This window comes from Choloepus didactylus, chromosome 1, assembly GCF_015220235.1.
Source record: "Choloepus didactylus isolate mChoDid1 chromosome 1, mChoDid1.pri, whole genome shotgun sequence".
Taxonomy (NCBI): domain Eukaryota; kingdom Metazoa; phylum Chordata; class Mammalia; order Pilosa; family Megalonychidae; genus Choloepus; species Choloepus didactylus.
In genome coordinates, this window is record NC_051307.1 from 215,446,938 (window position 1) to 215,468,480 (window position 21,543).

General features: G+C 38.6%; 1 protein-coding gene across 5 annotated transcripts in view; it reads left to right on the plus strand.

Moving 5' to 3' along the window:
- PTPRG (protein tyrosine phosphatase receptor type G) overlaps window positions 1-21,543 on the plus strand; it is a 686,843-nt gene that overhangs the window by 161,369 nt on the left and 503,931 nt on the right. For 4 of the 5 annotated variants that reach the window (XM_037799495.1, XM_037799505.1, XM_037799497.1 and 1 more), the window contains exon 2: window positions 1,013-1,117. The exons of the other annotated variant lie outside the window; for it this stretch is intronic. In XM_037799495.1, coding sequence (XP_037655423.1) covers window positions 1,013-1,117 — 105 coding nt within the window. The remainder of the gene's footprint in view (window positions 1-1,012; window positions 1,118-21,543) is intronic. 5 annotated transcript variants of the gene reach the window in all.

A 21,543-nucleotide genomic window follows, 5' to 3' on the forward strand; every position in this document is an offset into this window, starting at 1 on the left:
ATATTAACATAGTCAGGTGGGGTGTATTGTTTGAAGTGTAATTTCATTTCATTTTGGATTCTGGGCACCTGTGATACTTGTCTTCATACAAGTTAGTGCATTCAGGTGTGGGCTCACAACAAAAGAAATTTGCATCCAGAAGTAAGCTGGGAGGAAAGGGCTTTAAACACTGTAGCAGACAGATGGGAGCTCTGAATAATGGGATGGAATATTTTTGCTTTTGCTTGATTGATTGGATTCATTTTGAGCTTGCAAAAACACATCATTAAGTATTGTTTCTTTTCTGAGTCTCGATGTCCTGGCTGGGGTTCTTTTTTCATAGCATGAGGTACAACGGGTGACTCTTAGTGGCCTGAAGGATGTAGAGGTTTGGAATATCCCATAAGGAGTTTCCCAGGTTTCTGTGTGTCCAGTGACTGGGCGGTAGGGGACCTGGCTTTGATGTAGGGGTGCTTGTGTTCTGTTTCCTGATTCACTGCATGCTTAGCTGTGTGACCTGGGACCAGTTACTATGCCTCTCTGGCTCAGTTCCTTTGTCTGTAAAGGAGGTAGAATGCCCCCTTGCTCTGTGAAGATCAAATGTGGCTAGAGAGCCTTCGCACATAGGGCATTCACTATACTTAATAATTGGACCTAAACCTCAGTTTTGTGTGACTAATTGTGTGACCTTGGATGGATGAAAGTCTTTTAATCTCTTGGCGCTTCAGTTTGCTCATCTACAGAATGGGCCCAGTGTCTACTGCCTGGGGGTGTTTTGCAGATCAGATGAGAAAAATGTATATTAAGTACCCAGTACACCAAGCTTCTTGGTGCAGAATAAAGGCCCATTCTTAGCTATTATTAATAATAATAGTAATCATGGTTATGGCTCCAAATTCTGTGAAGTCATTTTTCTGTAAAATAAGGAGGTTATTTTCCGTCATCACCAAGGTCTGTGTTGCAGTGACGTCACCGGGCGTGTGTGCATTTGACACCATTCCAGTGTCTCATTGTGCTTCTCCTGCTCTTCCAGCGCTGACGGAAGGCTACGTGCGGGCCCCGCATGAGAACAGACAAGGCAGCTCCGTGCAGATCCGCAGGCGCAAGGCTTCCGGCGACCCGTACTGGGCCTACTCCGGTAAGCTGAATTGTTCCGCTGGTTCACATTCGCACGGGCCTCTTAACATCTCATTAAATTCACTCGAAAGCGCACTTTCAATCACTTTCACGCCTGAGTTCTGTTTGTTCATACCTTTTGTAGTTCACTAAAAGTTGAAATATTCAAGTGTGTTTTTCCTCAAGGTTATAAGTACCTTAATTTATCTCTCCCACCTGTTTTCTCAACCTGTGTTTTTTTCCTCTCAATTTGCATTTATTCCTGAACTTTACTTGCTAATGAGTTATTGTACCAAACTTGTAATTTTCCGAAAGGCACGGCTTTTTCTTTTCTGTTTTCTCAGTGGCTGAGATTTCAGAGAGCAGAAAATATAAGCCTAGGCTTGAGCTGCTTGATGCTCTATTATGCTCTAATCTAAGAAATACAACTTTATTTTCTAATCACATCTTGTTGGCTGAATATATTTCAGCCCTCTACTCTACGGGATTCTGCAGTTCTTTTCATTTTTAATTTCACTTTTAGTTTTCTATCCAGTGAAGTGAGAGAGCATTCTGATTGCTTTGGTAAACATTATGTTGGAAATATTTTTGGTACATTATAAGGACCACAAAAATGAAGATACACAAGAATAAGCAGTCCTTTCTGGATTATGTTTCCAACAACACCAAAATTATGGTAGTTAAATTGTTATTTTTAGAAGAGATTTTGATGCTCAAATAGATATGGAAAATGTATTACAGCTAATTAAAGAGGAATGCTTGTAGAAGATAGACTGCTTTGGAAATTACTTTGACACTGCATAATTCAAATTCTTTGTATGAAATGGCTTGAGGCATGGAATATTGGTCTTCATGAATCTCTATTATGAAATGTTGTTGCATATAAAACTGAAAGGTATCATTTTCATAATGATGGTCTGGTTTTAAATCCTAAATTTCCACTTGCAAATCCTTCTAAATTTATGTCAGTAAAAAATTTATAAGCCTGATCTTTAATTACACCTTATCTATTGGCTTTTTGCATCCTTTTGTCTATTGATAAATCTCCTGCCCCTACAGGGAGAATAGCCTATCTGTTTTGTTTTGCAAGGAACACATAGTGATTCTGAAGTCTTCCATCACACCCAGTTCCTTCTGATTGGAGTGATCTAATTAGAGCCTTTTTGTCACCATTTCTGAGAAATGAAGAAAATTGGGAGATGAAGTCCAGAATTACATATATATAGCTTCTTGCCAAGAAACCAAAAGAAAATTTATCATTTTGTACTCTGAGCCTCTGCTATCAGGAAGAGGCATAAAGTGCCCTGCTATTTACAGTTCATCAATTTAGAATAATAATCCTGTTAGTCAGGAAATTGGAAGTTATATCCCATCAGCATCTCCAATTATAAGTGGCAGTGAAAGAATGAAAGGCCTCAAACTTTTCCCACTACTCAGTTACAAATGTACCTAAGTGAGTTCAGTCTTTGGGGTGGAGCAATTGTTGATGTCGTTAGCCCTGGATAATATAAGGAGTCTCTGTTTTGTATTTCTGGGGTGCAGAAAGGTCTGTAAAGGTCCAGATAGTAAATATCTCAGGCTCTGCAGGCAATATTGTCTTGGTCACAACCAGTGAACACTGCCATTGTGGTGGGAATGCAGCCATTGATAGGATGGGGCAGACTGGCAGTGCTCCAACAAAATATTATGAACACTGAAATTTGAACTTCAAATAATTTTCATGCATCATGAAATACTTTCTTATTTTGATTTGTTTTCAACCAATTAAAAATGTCAAACCCATTCTTACTTTGCAGCCTTTACAAAAACGACTGGCCCCTTGGATAGGGTCCATGGACTATAGTTTCTTGACTCCTGTTTTAGTTGTACCTTTTCTGGAATCCGGATAGGACAGTCGTGAGGAATCCCAAAGGATATGGTTTGGTTTAGAAGAACCTGAAATCACTTGGTAGACATAATGGCAGAAATAAGGTTAAAGAATAGGAAAAGAATGAGACAGGTGTCAAATGGTGGTATACTGTCGTCATGCTGGAAAGAGTTCATCCTGAAGATTCCATGGTACCACTGGTGTCTTCAGGCCAAAACTCTGCAGTATTGGTTCTCACACCAAGAAGAGCTGGCGTCATCAGAGAGTCTCCCTGGCATTTGGCCATAGACATAGAAACGGCAGGAGAAAGAGTTGTTCCAATTACTTTTGGAACTTCAGATCAGTGCATTAAAAGGGCAGCAAACCAGATGTGGTACTATTAGCTACGGGTATATACCCCTAGGAATAAATGTTGCTAGAATAGTGGGACTGCCAAAGGATAGGCTTGTTCTTTACTGGTAGAAACATTTTTAAATGTAGCAAAGGTAAAGCAGGCCATTTATGAAAGTTTGGTTTAGTGGTCCAGATTTTAATTTCATGCCTCTGATCAGATGGACTTCTCTTAGTTCTTCTTAAGGTAATGCCATTGGTGGGGGTGTGGTGTGTGAGAGCATGAATTTTGGAACCATGTAGATAGACCTTGTTTCAAATCCAAGTTTTGCCACTAAACACATATATGATGTTGATTTAATTGATTTAATTGCTCTGAGCAGCAGTTTCCCCATCTGTGAAATGGGCATAATTAATAGCACTTACCTCCTTGGGTTGTGGGGATGAAATTAGATGATATAAGTGAAAATTTTAACATAGTCCCTGGCATAAGTGAAAATTTTAACATAGTCCCTGGCATAAAATAAGTAGCCACTGTTATCTGCTGCTGCTTTTGACACTATGTCACTACTGATGCTTCTGCTGTCGATGCTGTTATTATTGGAATTCTCAATAGGTAGCCACAACTGACCACAGGTGATTATTAGGCAAAGTTGAGACTAAGCAAGTTAGGGCCCATCACCACCAATTCACAGAGGTTCCAATTTGGGATTTGGGAGAGAGGCTCAAGCTACCTATTGCCAAGTTTAGGAGCTGGCAAACTGCAGCCCACCATCTGTTTTTTCCCCCACTACCACTTGTTTTTGTAAATAAAGTTTTATTGGCGCACGGGGCACTTCCATTCCTTTACTTACAGACTATGGCTCCTTTTGCACTTCAGCTGCAGAGATGAGTAGTTGGAACAGAGACCATGTGGCCAGAAAGCTTAAACTCTTTACTGCTTGTCCCTTTTACAGAAAAAGTTTGCTGACCGTTTCTCACATTGCGGTAGCCTGGGTGTTTGAGCAATAGTTAGTCTGACTCATGTACAGAACTGCTCAGAGAATTGGAAGGTGTCTGTTTTTTCATCTTGCAGTTCCTTGAGTGGGAATAGCCTCAGCAAGTCTTCTAGTTAGCATTCATAGTGATTCTGGTGATTGGATTTTGGAAAGAACTTGGAAGGAGCAAAGTTGAGTGGGTGGAGTCTGCTGAAGGAGACGGAATGCGTATTGGCTCTTCTGGGGGCCCTTTGGTTACCATGACCTGCTCCTGAGGCCACCTTTGGTGCATGATAGTGACCCAGTCATTCCGGTGGCATTCCAGCTCGGACACAAAGGACAACTGCATGAATTTTCAACCTGTGGATAGCTTGTGTTCAGGAGACTGTCAAGAGAGTAGGTAGTCCATTCATATTAGTGTAAGATTTCACTTCACACCTAACACTTTTCAATTTTGGATTAGCCAAATTATCCCAGTTTTACTACAATTGAATATAGTTTGCTTGTCACATTGGATAGTACAGACACCCTATTTATATCTGAAATGCTAAAAAAAAAACTTTAGTAGGCTTATCAGAGGATGTATTGTGAACCAGCTACAACTTTAGTAGGGAGGATTATTTATTGAGGAACATGGAGATAAGTGTTTTAGTCCCGTGGTGGCCTGCTGAAGGTTGAATGCCTCCCTGTCTTGATTTTGTCACTTTAAAAAGGGGAGCATGATATCTTAGTTCAATGTGAAAACATCATCCATAAAAGGTATGAAATGGAACATAGATAAGAATTATTATGTTAACTGTTAATAATAACAATAATTCTAATGCAAAGATTGCTTTCCTATCATGGGATTTATTTTTCCTTTAATGAAATAGTAGGGGAAAAAAGGAAAGACCTCTTTATGTAATTCACAGAGAATTATATTGGAATGAAATGTAATAGTTTAAGAGTATGTCATTGGAAATATTAGAACAACCTCCTTTCTGTTAGTCTTACCTACATTAAGATATAGATATTTTTCTGCATTACTTGAGGTGATGACAGCTCACAAATTTTGGAATTTTCCCAGAACTATTGTTGTTATTACATGAAAGTAATATATGCTAGGTAGGTCATCACTGCTGGAAGAGAAAATGAGAAACAAATCTGCAGTAGGTTCAAGGGGAAATCTGAGGCATTTCTATAAAACTATTTCTTCCCTACTACTTACACTTCAGAGAAAAACAGTTTGTGGTTTTACCTCCCTCCCTTTTTACTTATCCTCTTTGGTTTTCTGCATTTTTAGAAATATCTGTCTCATGTTCCTTCTGTGTAGAAGAGCTTTTATGAATCAGTCGAAGGGGACAGTTCTCAGAAGTTTCCATAATCGAAACACACAATGACCAAAATTCCCTTTGAGAAGTGTCTGGCATTGGGCTGAGTGAAGGGGCATTCCTTCTTTGGCCAGGATATTGTAAGAGGGGACATCTGAGGTCCTTTCTAACTGTCCTTGGGTTTTATGACTTTGCTCTACCGTGCAATGAAGATAAAAGGACATCCCTTGCAGGATGGCTTTGAGGATTATAGGTATTGTATGTGAGTCTTTGGTATAATTCTTGGCCTCTACTCTGGAGTAGAGTACATATTACCCATTGGCTCTTAATTATAGGCCACCGCACTACACTATTCTTATAAACATCTTGTTTTATAGCATGCATGTGTGTTGGTGTGTGTCTTATCTCCCCAACTAAGTGTAGAATCCTTGAAGACAGGCTTATAGCTTACAATTACAATTACAATAGAAACAATTCCTTGTTTCTTCTGTAGTGTGCGAGATTATCTCATTTTATATGTATTTGGAGCATGTTATTGAAGTTGGCGAATGAATGGACGAATAAATGAATTCATGCCAGAGCCTGTGCTTGGAGACTCACAAAGGAAGTTCTGCCATGAAATTCAGTTACCTTAGTGGGTGATTCACAAAAGGTTTTACCCTGGATCCCTGTAAATAACAAACTCCCCTGGTGATCTTAAGGTATAATTAAACTCCTAAAATTACATTTCCATGCCTATTTTTAAGAATGTCTGTACAGGGTAAAGCAAAACGTACATACCTGCAGAAGTCTGCTTTTGTCATTAGAAAAATGGAAAGCACTGTAGAACCTCAGGGTTCCACATTAATATTGTCATGTTATTTGCCCCCTCTGCTAATGCCTCCCGTGAAGGCTCTTAAGGGACCTGTTTTCTCAGATACTTTGCCTTCCCAGTAGAGACCTGATCTGATGAAACCACACATTGGGGAGGTATCAGCCTTGCGATTCATCCTCCCAGGCCCCAGCTTAGAGATCACCTCTGCTTTGAATCTTAGCCTCACTGCTCTTGCCGTAACTCCTCAGTCTCCTCTTTGTTTTTGTGGAGTAGAATGAATTTCTGTCTTCTATATTTTTCTGTATTGATACATATACAGTTTTTAAATAGAATTCATTTATTCATTCTTTCAGCTCACTTATTAAGTGCTTACTCTGTGCCAGGTATTGTGCTGTATGGGGAGGGGCTGGAGAAGCTCCTCGAAGAGTTGCTGCTGCAGAGCTGATCCTTTCAAGATGGGCGGGTATTTGCCAGGATCTGCAGTGGCCTCGAGGCCTGAAATGATCTGGCAGTGACTGGGGAACTGGAAGCAGCTCAGTCAGACTAGAGCCTAAGGTAGGGTGGAAAAAGGCAAGGGAATAATCCAGAGCATGGAGTTGCACTATGGAGGACCTAACAGTCCTCTGCTAATGACCTAGAGCTTCTTTCTTGGGGTGACAGGGAGTCATAAAGGGTTTTAAGATGGAAGTGGACCACAGTTGGTTTTAAATTTGCATTAAGACTACTGGTTTTAGGAATATGGATTGGTTGGTTGGGGAAAGAAGTCAGGATGAAAAATGATGATGCTGTATCATCGAGGATTTGTTAGATTCAAGGAAAGAGCCCATGGGACTTTATTACCATTTGTACATGAAAGAGAAAGCAAAATGATTGAAGATGGCATTGCATTTAATTTAAAATAAATAAATAAGAGGAGTGGTAGGTTTGTTGTAAAGATAAAAACTTTGGACATAAACCTATTTAGACGTGGAGCAGAGTTTTGTCCTTATTTCTTACACCCTTTAAACTTTATGCTCTATTTGTCTCTCACCAATCTTTGTATTTTCCTGTTCCTACCTCAGAGTTTTGGAATAGGAGGGCCTCAAGACAGGGAACAAATTGTAGAACAATCTGTTTCTTCTATAGGTTTTCTTTTTTTTTTTTTTACTATTTTTAAATATGTGATTACAAGGATAGATAGGGTGAGAAAACATATGACCATACCCTAATCAAGGCTTGTAAAAAAGAGAAAAATGTGTTGCCACATGCTTAAGGTACCTTGAGCATTTTTCAATACTTGGCTGAATTTGGCTTTTTTCACCCCACTATTTGAAAGAACGTGTTCTGTCTGCTCAGTGATACTTTCGTATATATATATTTTGCTCGTTAATTCTAATCCTCACTGCCTGAGTTCTGAAGTTTCTTGACATCTCACTAGTGATGGTTTCACAAGTATTTGTAATGTTAATAGATGTTAATGTACAGTGTAAGAGGAGAGGAATACATTCCTTAGGGTCCTCACGACCCTTGAAAAAGCCTATAAGAAGATGAAATACTGTTCAATCCGTGTTGATTTCAAGAGAGAGATAACAGTGATAACTTTAACTTGACTATGAAGGGGCATTCAAAACATGGGTAAATGGAAGGCTGAGAGTTTGGGTTTTTAATTGATGCTAAAGGCAGCAGGTTGATGGAGACTTTTTGGAGTGCTCTTTGGCAGTGTCTATGAAAAGGTTAAGTATCGATTGTCTTTGATCCAGCACTTCTACTTCTAGGAATTGTTCTTTCCAGAAACAAGGAAGTCCCTAAAGTGGCACTGTGTTAACAGCCTATACAGCCATTGGTAGGGATTTGGTTAATAATGGCACAGCCTTGAAATGAAATACTATTTAAACATCCACCGAAATGAAGTAGGCTGAACATATGTAAACAGGTGAGTTTGCAATGTAATGAGGATAATATGGTCCTATTGATGTGTAGACACGAGAAATTTGGAAACTACACACAAAAGTTGATTGTGGCTATCATTAAGAAATGAGGGATCGTGCATTCTTACATGCATGTTTCTATGATAATTTAATATCTTATTGAAGTATATCTGGACTGTCCTTCTTACACTAATATATATATGGTATTTTTAAATAACTTTAATTTTAGCTTAGTTTTAGATGTACGGAAAAGTTGTGAAGATAGTACAGAAAGTTCTCTTATAAACATATCCAGTTTCCCCTTTTACTAACATTAACATTGTATGTAAGTAAGGTACATTTGGCAAAATTAAGAAACTGATATTGGTACATCATAATTAAAGAATTTCTACACTGTATTCACATTTGCTTAGGCTTTCCCTAACGTCATTTTTTTGTTCCATGATGCCATACAGGATATCACATTGCATTTATTTGTCATGTATCCTTAGGCTCCTCTAGACTGTGATGGTTTCTCCAACTTTCCTTGTTTTTGATGCCCTTGACAGTTTTGAGTTGAGCTGGTCAGGTATTTGATAGAATGTCCTTCAGTCTGGGTTTGCTGGTGAGGAAGTCACTAGGTGTTGCCCACATTTAAGAAGCAAGGAGTCATACTTCACTTCTTGAGGTCAGGAGTATCTACGTAAATTATTTGGTATTCTTCTGCATGGGGAATCTGTATTTTCTCTTGCATTTATTTATTTATTCATGTCAGTGTGGACTTGTGGATATTTACTTTATACTCTAGGTTATACTCCAATAGAGTATTATTTATTTTGTTGTTCAAATTGTTCCCACTTTGGTCATTGGTGCTCTTTAATTTGCTCCCTGTGTCCCTTTTAACACCTTGTAAACCCTTCAAAATGCAGTTCAAATGCTGCTGCTTCTACTAAGCCTTCTGTGATGTCTCTAGGCAGAATCAATTGACCTGTTCTGTCTTCTACCCTGTTTAAGTTCTCCTGTTATTTCCATGTCCAAATGTCTCAGTAGATTGTACTCTTGGAGGACAGGGATTGTATGTTACCTTAATATCCTCTTTGGGAACTTAGCAGAAGACTAGCATTTTAATGACTTAGTAGATGGCTGAACTTTATCAAATTCAGGCAGTTTTCATTATAACAATTTTCTGGGGAGAGAAAGGAAAAACAAAAAACAACAGAACACCTTAAAAGGAAAGGAGGAAGGAAACCAAAAGTCTTTTTGTCTCTCTAATTGGCTGTATCTGAAATTTTTAGGTGAGTCATTTTCACTGGGATCTAAATTTTATAAAATACTGATAAGAACCATGCAGAAATTAATGAACTGATATTGACTTGGTTTGAAAATGAATATTGAGATTTATTGAGTAAAGCAGTAAATGCTGGCTCAGGCAGAGGTAAGGTCAATATTTACTTTGACATAACATAAATTTGTATATTCATTCATCTGTAAATTCACTGGGTATACACAAGGCATACAGAGCGTTATATATATGTATATATTTTTCATATCTTTGATGGATCAAAGTCAAGCATCCTTTTTCCTGGTAATAAATTTGAAAGAATGTTGTTTTCTCCTTTGAAACTAGCTTCTTGGGAGGTGGGGGGTGGAGGAGGAGTTGGGGAAGGTTCAAAGGAAAAACACATTTGGCCTTATACATGCCTAATAATTGGAAAGCAGTGATTTGCATGTGCTATGTGATTTACTTAAAGGCTACTGCTGGTCTTCCTTTCTAACCTAACAAAATGTATTTTTTTAAATTATGTATCTGATTTGGTTCATAAAACACAGTCTGTGATGCTATAAAACATGGGAACATTCCATCTTTCCCCCCGGATATTCTTCAGTTATGGTATATTGAATTTTCTTTGGAAATGAGAGACTATCATGTTGAGGAACACTTTATTGGCCTCTCCCTGTTGAGATTATGATGCGGAATTGCCCTTCTGTTCCTTATCCTGTTATCTCTTCTCTTGGTGGGGTAGCCTTGGCAGCAATATGAAAGTGAAGAAGAGTCAGACGTAACTGGACTGTGAACTCTTAATCTCGGAAAAATGTAGCTGGAATAAGTGTCTAATATGCACATAAAAATTGAATTTTCTGTGTTTAAGTGCAGAAAGTAACTCTGACCACGGGGTAGCTGTAATCTTGTACCTGAGGAAAATTATTTTGTTTCCTTTTATCTCCTCTCATTGTGGTCAATCCCCCTTGAGTGTTCTGCCAGTCTGATGAGACTGTAAGTGATGATGTTAGTCTTCAGTGGTCTGTTAACTGACCCTAAAATGGTCTTTCCTCCATCTCTGAGCTGGCGATCTCCCATGGCCTTATTACCACTTAATAGCATTGTGCCTCGTGTTGTCTTTCTTACAATTAAAACTTACCTGTCCTGCATTTCCTTACATTAAACCCCATTTTCTGTCAGTAACTAAGACCTCACAAAGGTTAAAAAAAGAAATCAATGGTTGATATATCATGTAGAATCTTTGCCTTATTTTTCAATTGATAAAGAATATTATTATTATTTTACTGTTAACTGTCGTCCGTAGTTTACAATAGAGTTCACTGTTTGTAGGTTTTTTGTAAAATTTTCATTCTAGTAACATATATATACCTCTGCCTTCTTGAAAAATACTCTTAACTTCAGAAATCCTCACTTTTCATTAATACCACTATAGTATATGATAATATTTTCCCTGAGTGTAATAACGAACACGAATTTGTCACATGGAAAATGAAGCTGCTTTGATACACGTTCCAGAAGTTAACGTAACTTCATTGTCATCCATAATCATTGGTGCTAACTGGTTTTAACACATCTCTATCACTTGCTAATGTCTCTCTTTAATAAGGTAAGACAGGTCTTGCATCAGAGCCTTCAGCTGGTGGAGTATCTTCTTAGAATTTGATATTGTGGTTTTCGTTAGTTCATGGTAACCTTCATGCCTGGTAAGCAATGCTAGTTTTCCATTTTGGTTTGTTAATTTTTCTATTAAAGTATATTTGAGTTTTTTTTTATTTTTAAGTTTTAAGATAAAACTGGTTTAAAGAAAAATTTTAACTAAGAAAACAGTATATCTGGCATTCCATTATGGCAAAAGAAGTCTTCCTCTCTAAGAGATACTACCACTATCTTGGAAGAATTGAAAAGCTTTTTATTATATGTCATGCAATCAAAGTATTCTTACTCTGATTTGACAAATCACAAACTATATATAGAGTTGTTTTGTTGAGTCACTTAAAAAATAAGGAACAATTTTGGTGTCATGATTCAATAAAGAATGGGTGATTTTAAGTGCTGGTTCCAGTAGAGCCGTACAGATTATTAAAATGTTAACATTTGTTGTCTAAGCCTCCATCGCTGCCTGTGTCCCCTTCCCCTGTTTTGGGACCTCCTCAGGATTCAGCTGTGGTCTTCTCTGCCCATCCTCCAGCATCTGTGGTGATTTCTTTAGTCTCTGCCTCCGACTTTGAATATGATCCCTGCTTATCACAAGGGATGAAACTTCAGAGAAGGAAAGGGGCGGTGGCTGTGTTTTAGATGTGTTACGCTCTGTGGACCCTGTCTTTTGAATTAGGTTGACCTTGAGATCTTCCCTGGGCTTGGAAGCCACTTGATCCAGATTTCCTCTTTATGTTGATCCACATTCTCCCAGTTTGAAGGCCATTCCCTGGGAGGAAAATAAGCTCCTTCTCGAAGTTGCATGAAATTTTCCTGCTCCCAAATGTATCATTTAGTAGCTCTGCCCAGTTATTGTTGGCTCCTTTCCTGCTGGAACCTGTTTTCCACTGTCCCACCCTTTTCCCTAGTTCCAAGTGTTAAAACAGTGCTCTCACTTTTAGCAGGGTGTCCATGCCATTAGTGCACTCGTTATTGATTGGTTGTTGAGAAATTTTAGCAAGAAAATGAAATATGAACATCTACTGGGCTGTTTGACTACTGTCTGCACAGATGAGAGAGATGAGAGGAGTCAGTTTTCGTGGGTTTCTGCTTCTAGTGCTCACTGTGATAATGGGAGGTATTTTTTCCTCACTGTTGTTAAGTACATAGTCCACACTTTCCTCTTGGGGAGTGATTTTGACACTTTTTGAAGGTCCTGTGGCTTTTACATTCGATCACTACCTCCTCGTAAGCTATCTTTTAACATCCTTTCATGTAAAGATAGCCCCTTCTTTCACCATCCACTAGGGTGTGAAAAAGAAGATTCAACACTTTACTGCCAGTTAGACTGCATCCCTACTGTGCTAGAAAAAACTAGTCAAAATCTGCTTTCCTTTGTCACATGAGCATTATCATGGTTGGCAATATAACCAGGAGTTTTCTCCCAAATACCCACAGTATCATTTCCAGGAGCCTGTTTAAGTGTAAAGATTTTCTGTTGTATTGGTTACCATGTTTTAGCCTGTTGGGAAGACCCTCTGACTTTGCTAGCTTTAATAATAAGGGAATTTTGTTATTTTACACAGAAAGTCTAGAGATAGGGCAACTCTGGGTAGCATCTTTGTACTCTGCCTTTCTTAGCATGTACTCTGTGTTTATACTCTGCCTTCCTTTGTGAGTAGATTTGGTCATTAAAAGCATTTTCCAGGTGGATTGAATACGGCTGCTAGGGTTCTAGAAGTCAAATATGAGTCATAAAGTCTGGAGAAAGAAGAGACAAAACTGCCTCTTCCTGTGTATCTGTTTAAAGAACATGTAAACCTTTTCTCAAAGCTCCCTGCTCCCTGGCCAGTCTACCCTCATATCTCATTGGTCAGATCTGGTCACATGTTCATGCTTCAGCTAGTCACTGGCAAGAAGAATGGGATTTGCCTGATAAACCTAGACCAATCAGGATTTACCCAGAAGTAGCCAGGACAGCCCTTGGATAAATAGCCCGTAATGTCTGCTGCCATTGTTTTACCTTTTCCAGGTCTTTCAAATTAAGCAACCCCATGACACTTAAGGGGAGAAATCATAGAAAAGAAATCTGTTCATTTAAACACTTGAATGCAAATTAGACTTCAGAAGCTTGGCGTATCTGCAAATAAAATAGTAAAGCCCTATGAATTTGGAGGCTTTTATATCTTCAGAGCTGCACATATCCAGCAAGCTAACCACTGGCCATATATGACTATTTACATGTAAGTTAATTAAAATTAAATACACTTTAAAATGCAATTCCTCAGTCATTCTAGTTAAATTTCAAGTGCTCAGAAGACACATGTGGCTAGTAGCTACCCTGTTGTGCAGCACAGGGTAGAAAGTTGCAGAAAGTTCTGTTGTAGAATGTTCTGTTGGCCAGTGCTGATTCGGAGGACTACGAAGGAGTCTGTAGTTAACAGTGACTTAGCACTGGCTGCGTCAGGCACCGTGCTACCCTCTCTGTCTCGTCTGATGCTCACACCAGGCCTTTTGCAGAAGAGGAAACAGTCTTCTTTGGGAAATGGCTTCCTGGAAAGTGAGTTGGAGCTCTCCTGAGAGTGTTTATACCTCTCTCCACTCTTTTACCAGCCACATGGCCTAACTGAAGCTAAATTTGGGAAATAGGATGGCCTGATACTTGCAAGCATTCTCCTAAATGGAATGCATTAGGGGCATAAGCCCCCATCCAAGTGCACAAACTTCTGAAATCCAGGGATGCTCCATGGAGAACCCCCTTTTGGGTTCTCTAGCTCACTAAATTATAGCTCCTGCACCTGATCTTTGTCACAGTTTTCTATCTATATCTAATAAGGAGCGTAAAATGAGTGGGGAATGTGTGGCTTCATCTCTCTGGTCTTCATTCATTGAATGAATGAATATTTATCAAGCACTGGCCGTGTGGGAGGCACAGATCTAAGCACTATAAAGTAATAGAGAAAAAACAGACGAGGACTATGAGGACTACTAAGTCTGTAGTTATCAGTTACTGAGCTCTGGCGGTGTCAGGCACAGTGCTACCCTCTCTGTCTCATCTGATGCTCACACCAGACCTTTTGCAGAAGAGGAAATAGTCTTTGTGGGGACTGTTTTTTTTCTGGCCAAATATTCTTGCTTAGGATAAATATCTACCACGTGGACAAATGAGTGGTGTGTTTTCCCGTAATCTTTGGAGATTGGAGAGGGAAAATGGGAAGTTTAGCAAGTTGACCACACCAGGAATCCATGCGTGAAATAGTAAAGGAATGAATCCTACTTTTGGTTGTGGTGAAACAAAATATCCACCTCTCATGTCATGTGAACATGATGAATGATGGTCACCTGCAATAAAGAGGTTGCTCTTATTATTTATTATTATTAATATTTTTTGAGGTCACTAGTGATTAATCTATGTGTCACATCTTTGATGTAAGAGGTTAATATGAAATAATGCCCATCTTACTATTGCTAACCACGAAGGACGCTAAAGAATCAGCTGACCAAGCCACTGCAACACCTTGAGAAAATTTAGTTACCCAGTTGTGAAACTTGACAAGTCACTTCAGGGCTGGGCAGGGAATAGCACAGTGTCTGAAGAGAACACTTTTAACAAAGCTGTGACTTTGTTATGTGACAACTGACAGGTCATCGTGATCCAGCGTTTTGTCAAGTACCAGCAGCTTAATGCTTGATAAGAGTTTTGTAAATGTGCTGATGACCACAGATTCCTCCCAGAATGGATTCCTCACTTTCTGTTTATGGATGAAATAAAAGTTACATTGTGGTGGGGTACCAATGGCTGTGTTTTTATCTGTGTGTGTCATGCTGCCCTTACCTGTCTACAAAGCAGATGGTTATGAAGTGCTTGCTCTGCACTAAGCCCATTTCTGCGTGTTTGTATATAACGGTGTGTTCTCTGTGGTCCCTGCCCCCAGGGAGCTCAGAGTCTCATCCCAAAGGAGAGCCCTTTTCTTTTTCCGTTGTGAAAATGAAATTGCATTGTCAGCGATAGTCACTGACATTGTGTAGATTAGATATACCAACATCTAACATCTGGTCTGTATTGTGATACCCCTCTAGTTGGTCTAATAAGAATCTGAAAAGGGATAAGAGGATTCATATGCCAGAATGGCCCAGATGCATTCTTTCTTTATATTGGAATGGTAACATCTTCCCAAAGTACTGACACATCCATTTAAATTCAGCTCCCTCTGACCCTGCGATTGAAGCTCAAATCCAGAAGGGTGTTGATGGCAGAGTGTAAGTGAAAAGCGCTTTTCTCCCCAAAGAATGTTCGTCGCATCTTTTTCCTACCCTAGATTCTTTCACACATCTCAGACTAATTCCAAAGGAGTTTCGTCAGTCAGTGCTGTTGAAAAGAGGCGTTATCTTTGGAGATACTTTCCTTTTAAGTTTTCTCTCTTACATGTAGAGTTTAACATCTCTTAGTGGTACCACATTTCCACGTATGCAGAAAGGGGGTAAATTTGGAGGATTCCAAATCTCTCTGGTGGAAAAACAGACTATTATAAAAAAGAAATATGTTCTTATCACAAATGTATTATTTAACACCATTATTACACTAAAATATATTTCCCTAGTTTAAAATGCTTGTTATGAAACAGCCATTCATTATTAAAACACATTACTTAGTAAGTAGGATTGCCAAACTCCATTTTTTTTCCATATGTTTTAGTGGTAAGAAAGCTATACCATGTCCTTTCTCTTTCCTTGTGACTTATTCAAATGGATAATGGTTTTCATGTAGTAATTAAATTTTCCTAGTTTTCTTCGTGTATTCAATCCCCAAAATGCACAGATTCTCATTTAAATAATTTGTCTAAAAGTAGCTCCAGCTGAGTGCTACCCTTTGCAGAATATCAATGTCTTACAGGATATTAAGAACATTTAAAAGTGTCTCTTTTAATTGCTTGGCATTTAGATGTTTTAAGTTGTTTTAATAAATTAGGTGAAGCTGTAATATAAAAAGTGGAAGATATATATGCTTTCAGTATTCAGAGACACTTCAGTGGGTTGTAGAATGCTTAAAGTACGAGTTCAAATGAATATTTGATATCTGATTTTGAGCACTTACTACAGAACAGAATAGATTTATGCATTAGGACAGGAAATGTAATAATTAGAAATATATTAATTGATTTTAAGTTTTTATCTGTAACATAGTAGTCATAAATACTGTTATTAGAATTCATGTTTATGGTCTTGGAATTTGATCGAGAGCAAGAGTTATTCACCAGAAAAGCTGCCAGTCCCACCATTTATCACAACTAACCATGAATTTATATCTCTCTCACTCACTGGTGTGATGTATGTCTTTTTTGGTAGGGACATTTGCTACAGGAATTAATTTCAGATATTGAGAGACTTTTACTGCCATTTTAAAACTCTTGGTTACCTAAGGATTTAAATGCTTTTACTGATTTCTCAGCACGAGTCTCTGGGAGTAGCGTTTTTTCTCTGTTCTCCTCAGCACTTATTCTCAGAGGAGGAAGACTCTGGCAAAAGGCTAAACAGAGTTGCTCAGGGAGAGTTTTCCCACAGTCTGCCTAGGCTAGCAGTTGAACAGGCTGTTAACAGGTGTCTTATGGTAGAAGGGTTCTGTGGGCAAGGAAGATTGGGAAATGCTGAGGCAAACATAGTAGTATAGGCTTCTGTAATGCAGGACTTTTCAGAACCTTTAATATTAAAGTGTTAACATATAATTGGAAACTGCTCCTTCACTGTGCACTCATACACTCCATTAGGAAGGGAGTAAAAGAGAAAAGAGGAAAAGGAGTGTCCAGGGGTGTGGTTAAGGGTGGAGAGCCGGGAGAAGCTTGCTTCTCCTGGACTGAATCAGCGTGTTCTGGCATACTTATTCCCCGAAAAGGGGTGAATGCTCTCGTGAATGGTTATAGGGAAATTTCCGTCTGAGAGGGTGAGTTTCACATGATTCATACACTGATTATGAATTGAAAGGCAGAGATAGACTTGATTCAAAGGAAAACCATGCCAGTATACATCAGAAATATTTTCCTCTTTCTTCTTTACATATTTGAAATGGAGCATTTGTGTGTGAAAGAATTCCTTGGGGAATGAAACCCCATTTAGTTTAATGTGATGAAAATATGTACTCTTGTCACCACAAATGAAAATATTTACTAGAAATGACTACATTTAGATTTATGGATATGTCTTTTGTAGTATACCCTTCCTTAAGAGGGTGATGTTGTATGGGAGTATGGGATGGTTTTATTTCATAAAATTTGAAAGTAATAGAGTTGTCACCCCCAATTGGCTAGGTAAAAGGAATAAAGCCTCTCAGAACCAAATTTGTGATAACAAAGATTTTAGTCGAACCAGACATGCATATGATTTGGCCTCAGCAGTGAGGGTATTAAGGAAGATTGAAAATTTGGAAATTAAATTGTGAGAGGGAAGGGGGAAACAACTGGGAATGGAGAATGAAAGAAAAAATGTTGGTATGATTTTCTAATTGTCCCTTTGTTCTTTCTGACTGTGGAGAGTAGCGTATCATCCAGTTGTGATGTGTTTCCAGACATTGCCGCATGTCCCCTGGGTGCTGGTGGTGGGGTGTCTAGAGTTGCCCTTGGTTGAAAACTGCTGCTACAGAGCATATCATAAACAATAATAGTAGAAAGTAATAGTATATAACGGTATAGAGATGATAAAATGGGCCAAGAAGGTTGACATGTTTGTTTAGATATGTATAAAATCATTGCAAGTGGGAAGATTTTAAGTATAAAAATGTGGTGTTGAGGATTTTATTTCTGTTTGATTTGTACCTGGGTGCTGTTGAATGTCACTCAGAGTGAAGAGGATGGACAGTATGGAGTTGCCTAGTTAACGGGATGTGTGTTGGCTCCATCTATACACTTCAATGTTCGGGGTTAATTTAAGGCTGAATGATAGGGTTTTTTTTTTTTTTTTTTTTTTTTTTTTATTTTATTTTTTTCTTTTTTTTTTTTTTTTAATCATCATTTTATTGAGATATATTCACATACCACGCAGTCATACAAAACAAATTGTACTTTGGATTGTTTACAGTACCATTACATAGTTGTACATTCATCACCTAAATCAATCCCTGACACCTTCATTAGCACACACACAAAAATAACAAGAATAATAATTAGAGTGAAAAAGAGCAATTGAAGTAAAAAAGAACACTAGGTACCTTTGTCTGTTTGTTTGCTTCCCCTACTTTTCTACACATCCATCCATAAACTAGACAAAGTGGAGTTTGGTCCTTATGGCATTCCCAATCCCACTGTCACCCCTCATAAGCTACATTTTTATACAACTGTCTTCGAGATTCATGGGTTCTGGGTTGTAGTTTAATAGTTTCAGGTATCCACCACCAGCTACCCCAATTCTTTAGAACCTAAAAAAGGTTGTCTAAAGTGTGCGTAAGAGTGCCCACCAGAGTGATCTCTCGGCTCGTTTTGGAATCTCTCTGCCACTGAAGCTTATTTCATTTCCTTTCACATCCCCCTTTTGGTCAAGAAGATGTTCTCCATCCCACGATGCCGGGTCTACATTCCTCCCCGGGAGTCATATTCCACGTTGCCAGGGAGATTCACTTCCCTGGGTGTCTGATCCCACGTAGGGGGGAGGGCAGTGATTTTACCTTTCAAGTTGGCTTAGCCAGAGAGAGAGGGCCACATCTGAGCAACAAAGAGGCATTCAGGAGGAGACTCTTAGGCACAAATACAGGGAGGCCTAGCCTCTCCTTTGCAGCAACCGTCTTCCCAAGGGTAAAACTTATGGTAGAGGGCTCAACCCATCAAACCACCAGTCCCCTATGTCTGTGGTCATGTTAGCAACCATGGAGGTGGGGTAGGCGAATACCCCTGCATTCTCCACAGGCTCCTCAAGGGGGCACTACATCTTTTTTTTTTTTTTTTCCTTGTTTGTCTTTTTTCTTTTTCTTTTCTTTTTTTTTTTTAACTTTCCCTTCTTTTTTCAAATCAACTGTATGAAAAAAAAAGTTAAAAAGAAAACAAACATACAATAAAAGAACATTTCAAAGAGACCATAGCAAGGGAGTAAGAAAAAGACAACTAACCTAAGATAACTGCTTAACTTCCAACATGTTCCTACTTTACCCCAAGAAAGTTACATAATATAGCAACATTTCAGTGAACTTGTTCCTACTACATCCATCAGAAATTAACAGACCATAGTCATTTCTGGGCATCCCCAGAACGTTAAATAGCTTATCTGTTCTTCTTGGATTATTGTTCCCCCTTCCTTAATGGCTCTCTACTGCTAGTTCCCCTACATTCTACATTATACACCATTTGTTTTACATTTTTCAAAGTTCACATTAGTGGTAGCATATAATATTTCTCTTTTTGTGCCTGGCTTATTTCGCTCAGCATTATGTCTTCAAGGTTCATCCATGTTGTCATATGTTTCACCAGATCGTTCCTTCTTACTGCCGCGTAGTATTCCATCGTGTGTATATACCACATTTTATTTATCCACTCATCTGTTGAAGGACATTTGGGTTGTTTCCATCTCTTGGCAATTGTGAATAATGCTGCTATGAACATTGGCGTGCAGATATCTGTTCGTGTCACTGCTTTCCGATCTTCCGGGTATATACCGAGAAGTGCAATCGCTGGATCGAATGGTAGCTCTATATCTAGTTTTCTAAGGAACTGCCAGACTGACTTCCAGAGTGGCTGAACCATTATACAGTCCCACCAACAATGAATAAGAGTTCCAATTTCTCCACATCCCCTCCAGCATTTGTAGTTTCCTGTTTGTTTAATGGCAGCCATTCTAACCGGTGTTAGATGGTATCTCATTGTGGTCTTAATTTGCATCTCTCTAATAGCTAGTGAAGCTGAACATTTTTTCATGTGTTTCTTGGCCATTTGTATTTCCTCTTCAGAGAACTGTCTTTTCATATCTTTTGCCCATTTTATAATTGGGCTGTCTGTACTATTGTCATTGAGTTGTAGGATTTCTTTGTATATGCAAGATATCAGTCTTTTGTCAGATACATGGTTTCCAAAAATTTTTTCCCATTGAGTTGGCTGCCTCTTTACCTTTTTGAGAAATTCCTTTGAGGTGCAGAAACTTCTAAGCTTGAGGAGTTCCCATTTATCTATTTTCTCTTTTGTTGCTTGTGCTTTGGGTGTAAAGTCTAGGAAGTGGCCTCCTAATACAAGGTCTTGAAGATGTTTTCCTACATTATCTTCTAGGAGTTTTATGGTACTTTCTTTTATATTGAGATCTTTGGTCCATTTTGAGTTAATTTTTGTGTAGGGGGTGAGGTAGGGGTCCTCTTTCATTCTTTTGGATATGGATATCCAACTCTCCCAGCCCCATTTGTTGAAAAGACCATTATGGCTCAGTTCGGTGACTTTGGGGGCCTTATCAAAGATCAGTCGGCCATAGATCTGAGGGTCTATCTCTGAATTCTCAATTCGATTCCATTGATCTATATGTCTATCTTTGTGCCAGTACCATGCTGTTTTGGCAACTGTGGCTTTATAATAAGCTTCAAAGTCAGGGAGTGTAAGTCCTCCCACTTCGTTTTTCTTTTTTAGAGTGTCTTTAGCAATTCGAGGCATCTTCCCTTTCCAAATAAATTTGATAACTAGCTTTTCCAAGTCTGCAAAGTAGGTTGTTGGAATTTTGATTGGGATTGCATTGAATCTATAGATGAGTTTGGGTAGAATTGACATCTTAATGACATTTAGCCTTCCTATCCATGAACATGGAATATTTTTCCATCTTTTAAGGTCCCCTTCTATTTCTTTTAGTAGAGTTATGTAGTTTTCTTTGTATAGGTCTTTTACATCTTTGGTTAAGTTTATTCCTAGGTACTTGATTTTTTTAGTTGCTATTGAAAATGGTATCTTTTTCTTGAGTGTCTCTTCAGTTTGTTCATTTCTAGCATACAGAAACATTACTGACTTATGTGCATTAATCTTGTATCCTGCTACTTTGCTAAATTTGTTTATTAGCTCTAGTAGGTGTATCGTTGATTTCTCAGGGTTTTCTAGATATAAGTTCATATCATCTGCAAACAATGACAGTTTTACTTCTTCTTTTCCAATTTGGATGCCTTTTATTTCTTTGTCTTGCCGGATTGCCCTGGCTAGCACTTCCAGCACAATGTTGAATAACAGTGGTGACAGCGGGCATCCTTGTCTTGTTCCTGATCTTAGAGGGAAGGCTTTCAGTCTCTCACCATTGAGTACTATGCTGGCTGTGGGTTTTTCATATATGCTCTTTATCATGTTGAGGAAGTTTCCTTCAATTCCTACCTTTTGAAGTGTTTTTATCAAAAAGGGATGTTGGATTTTG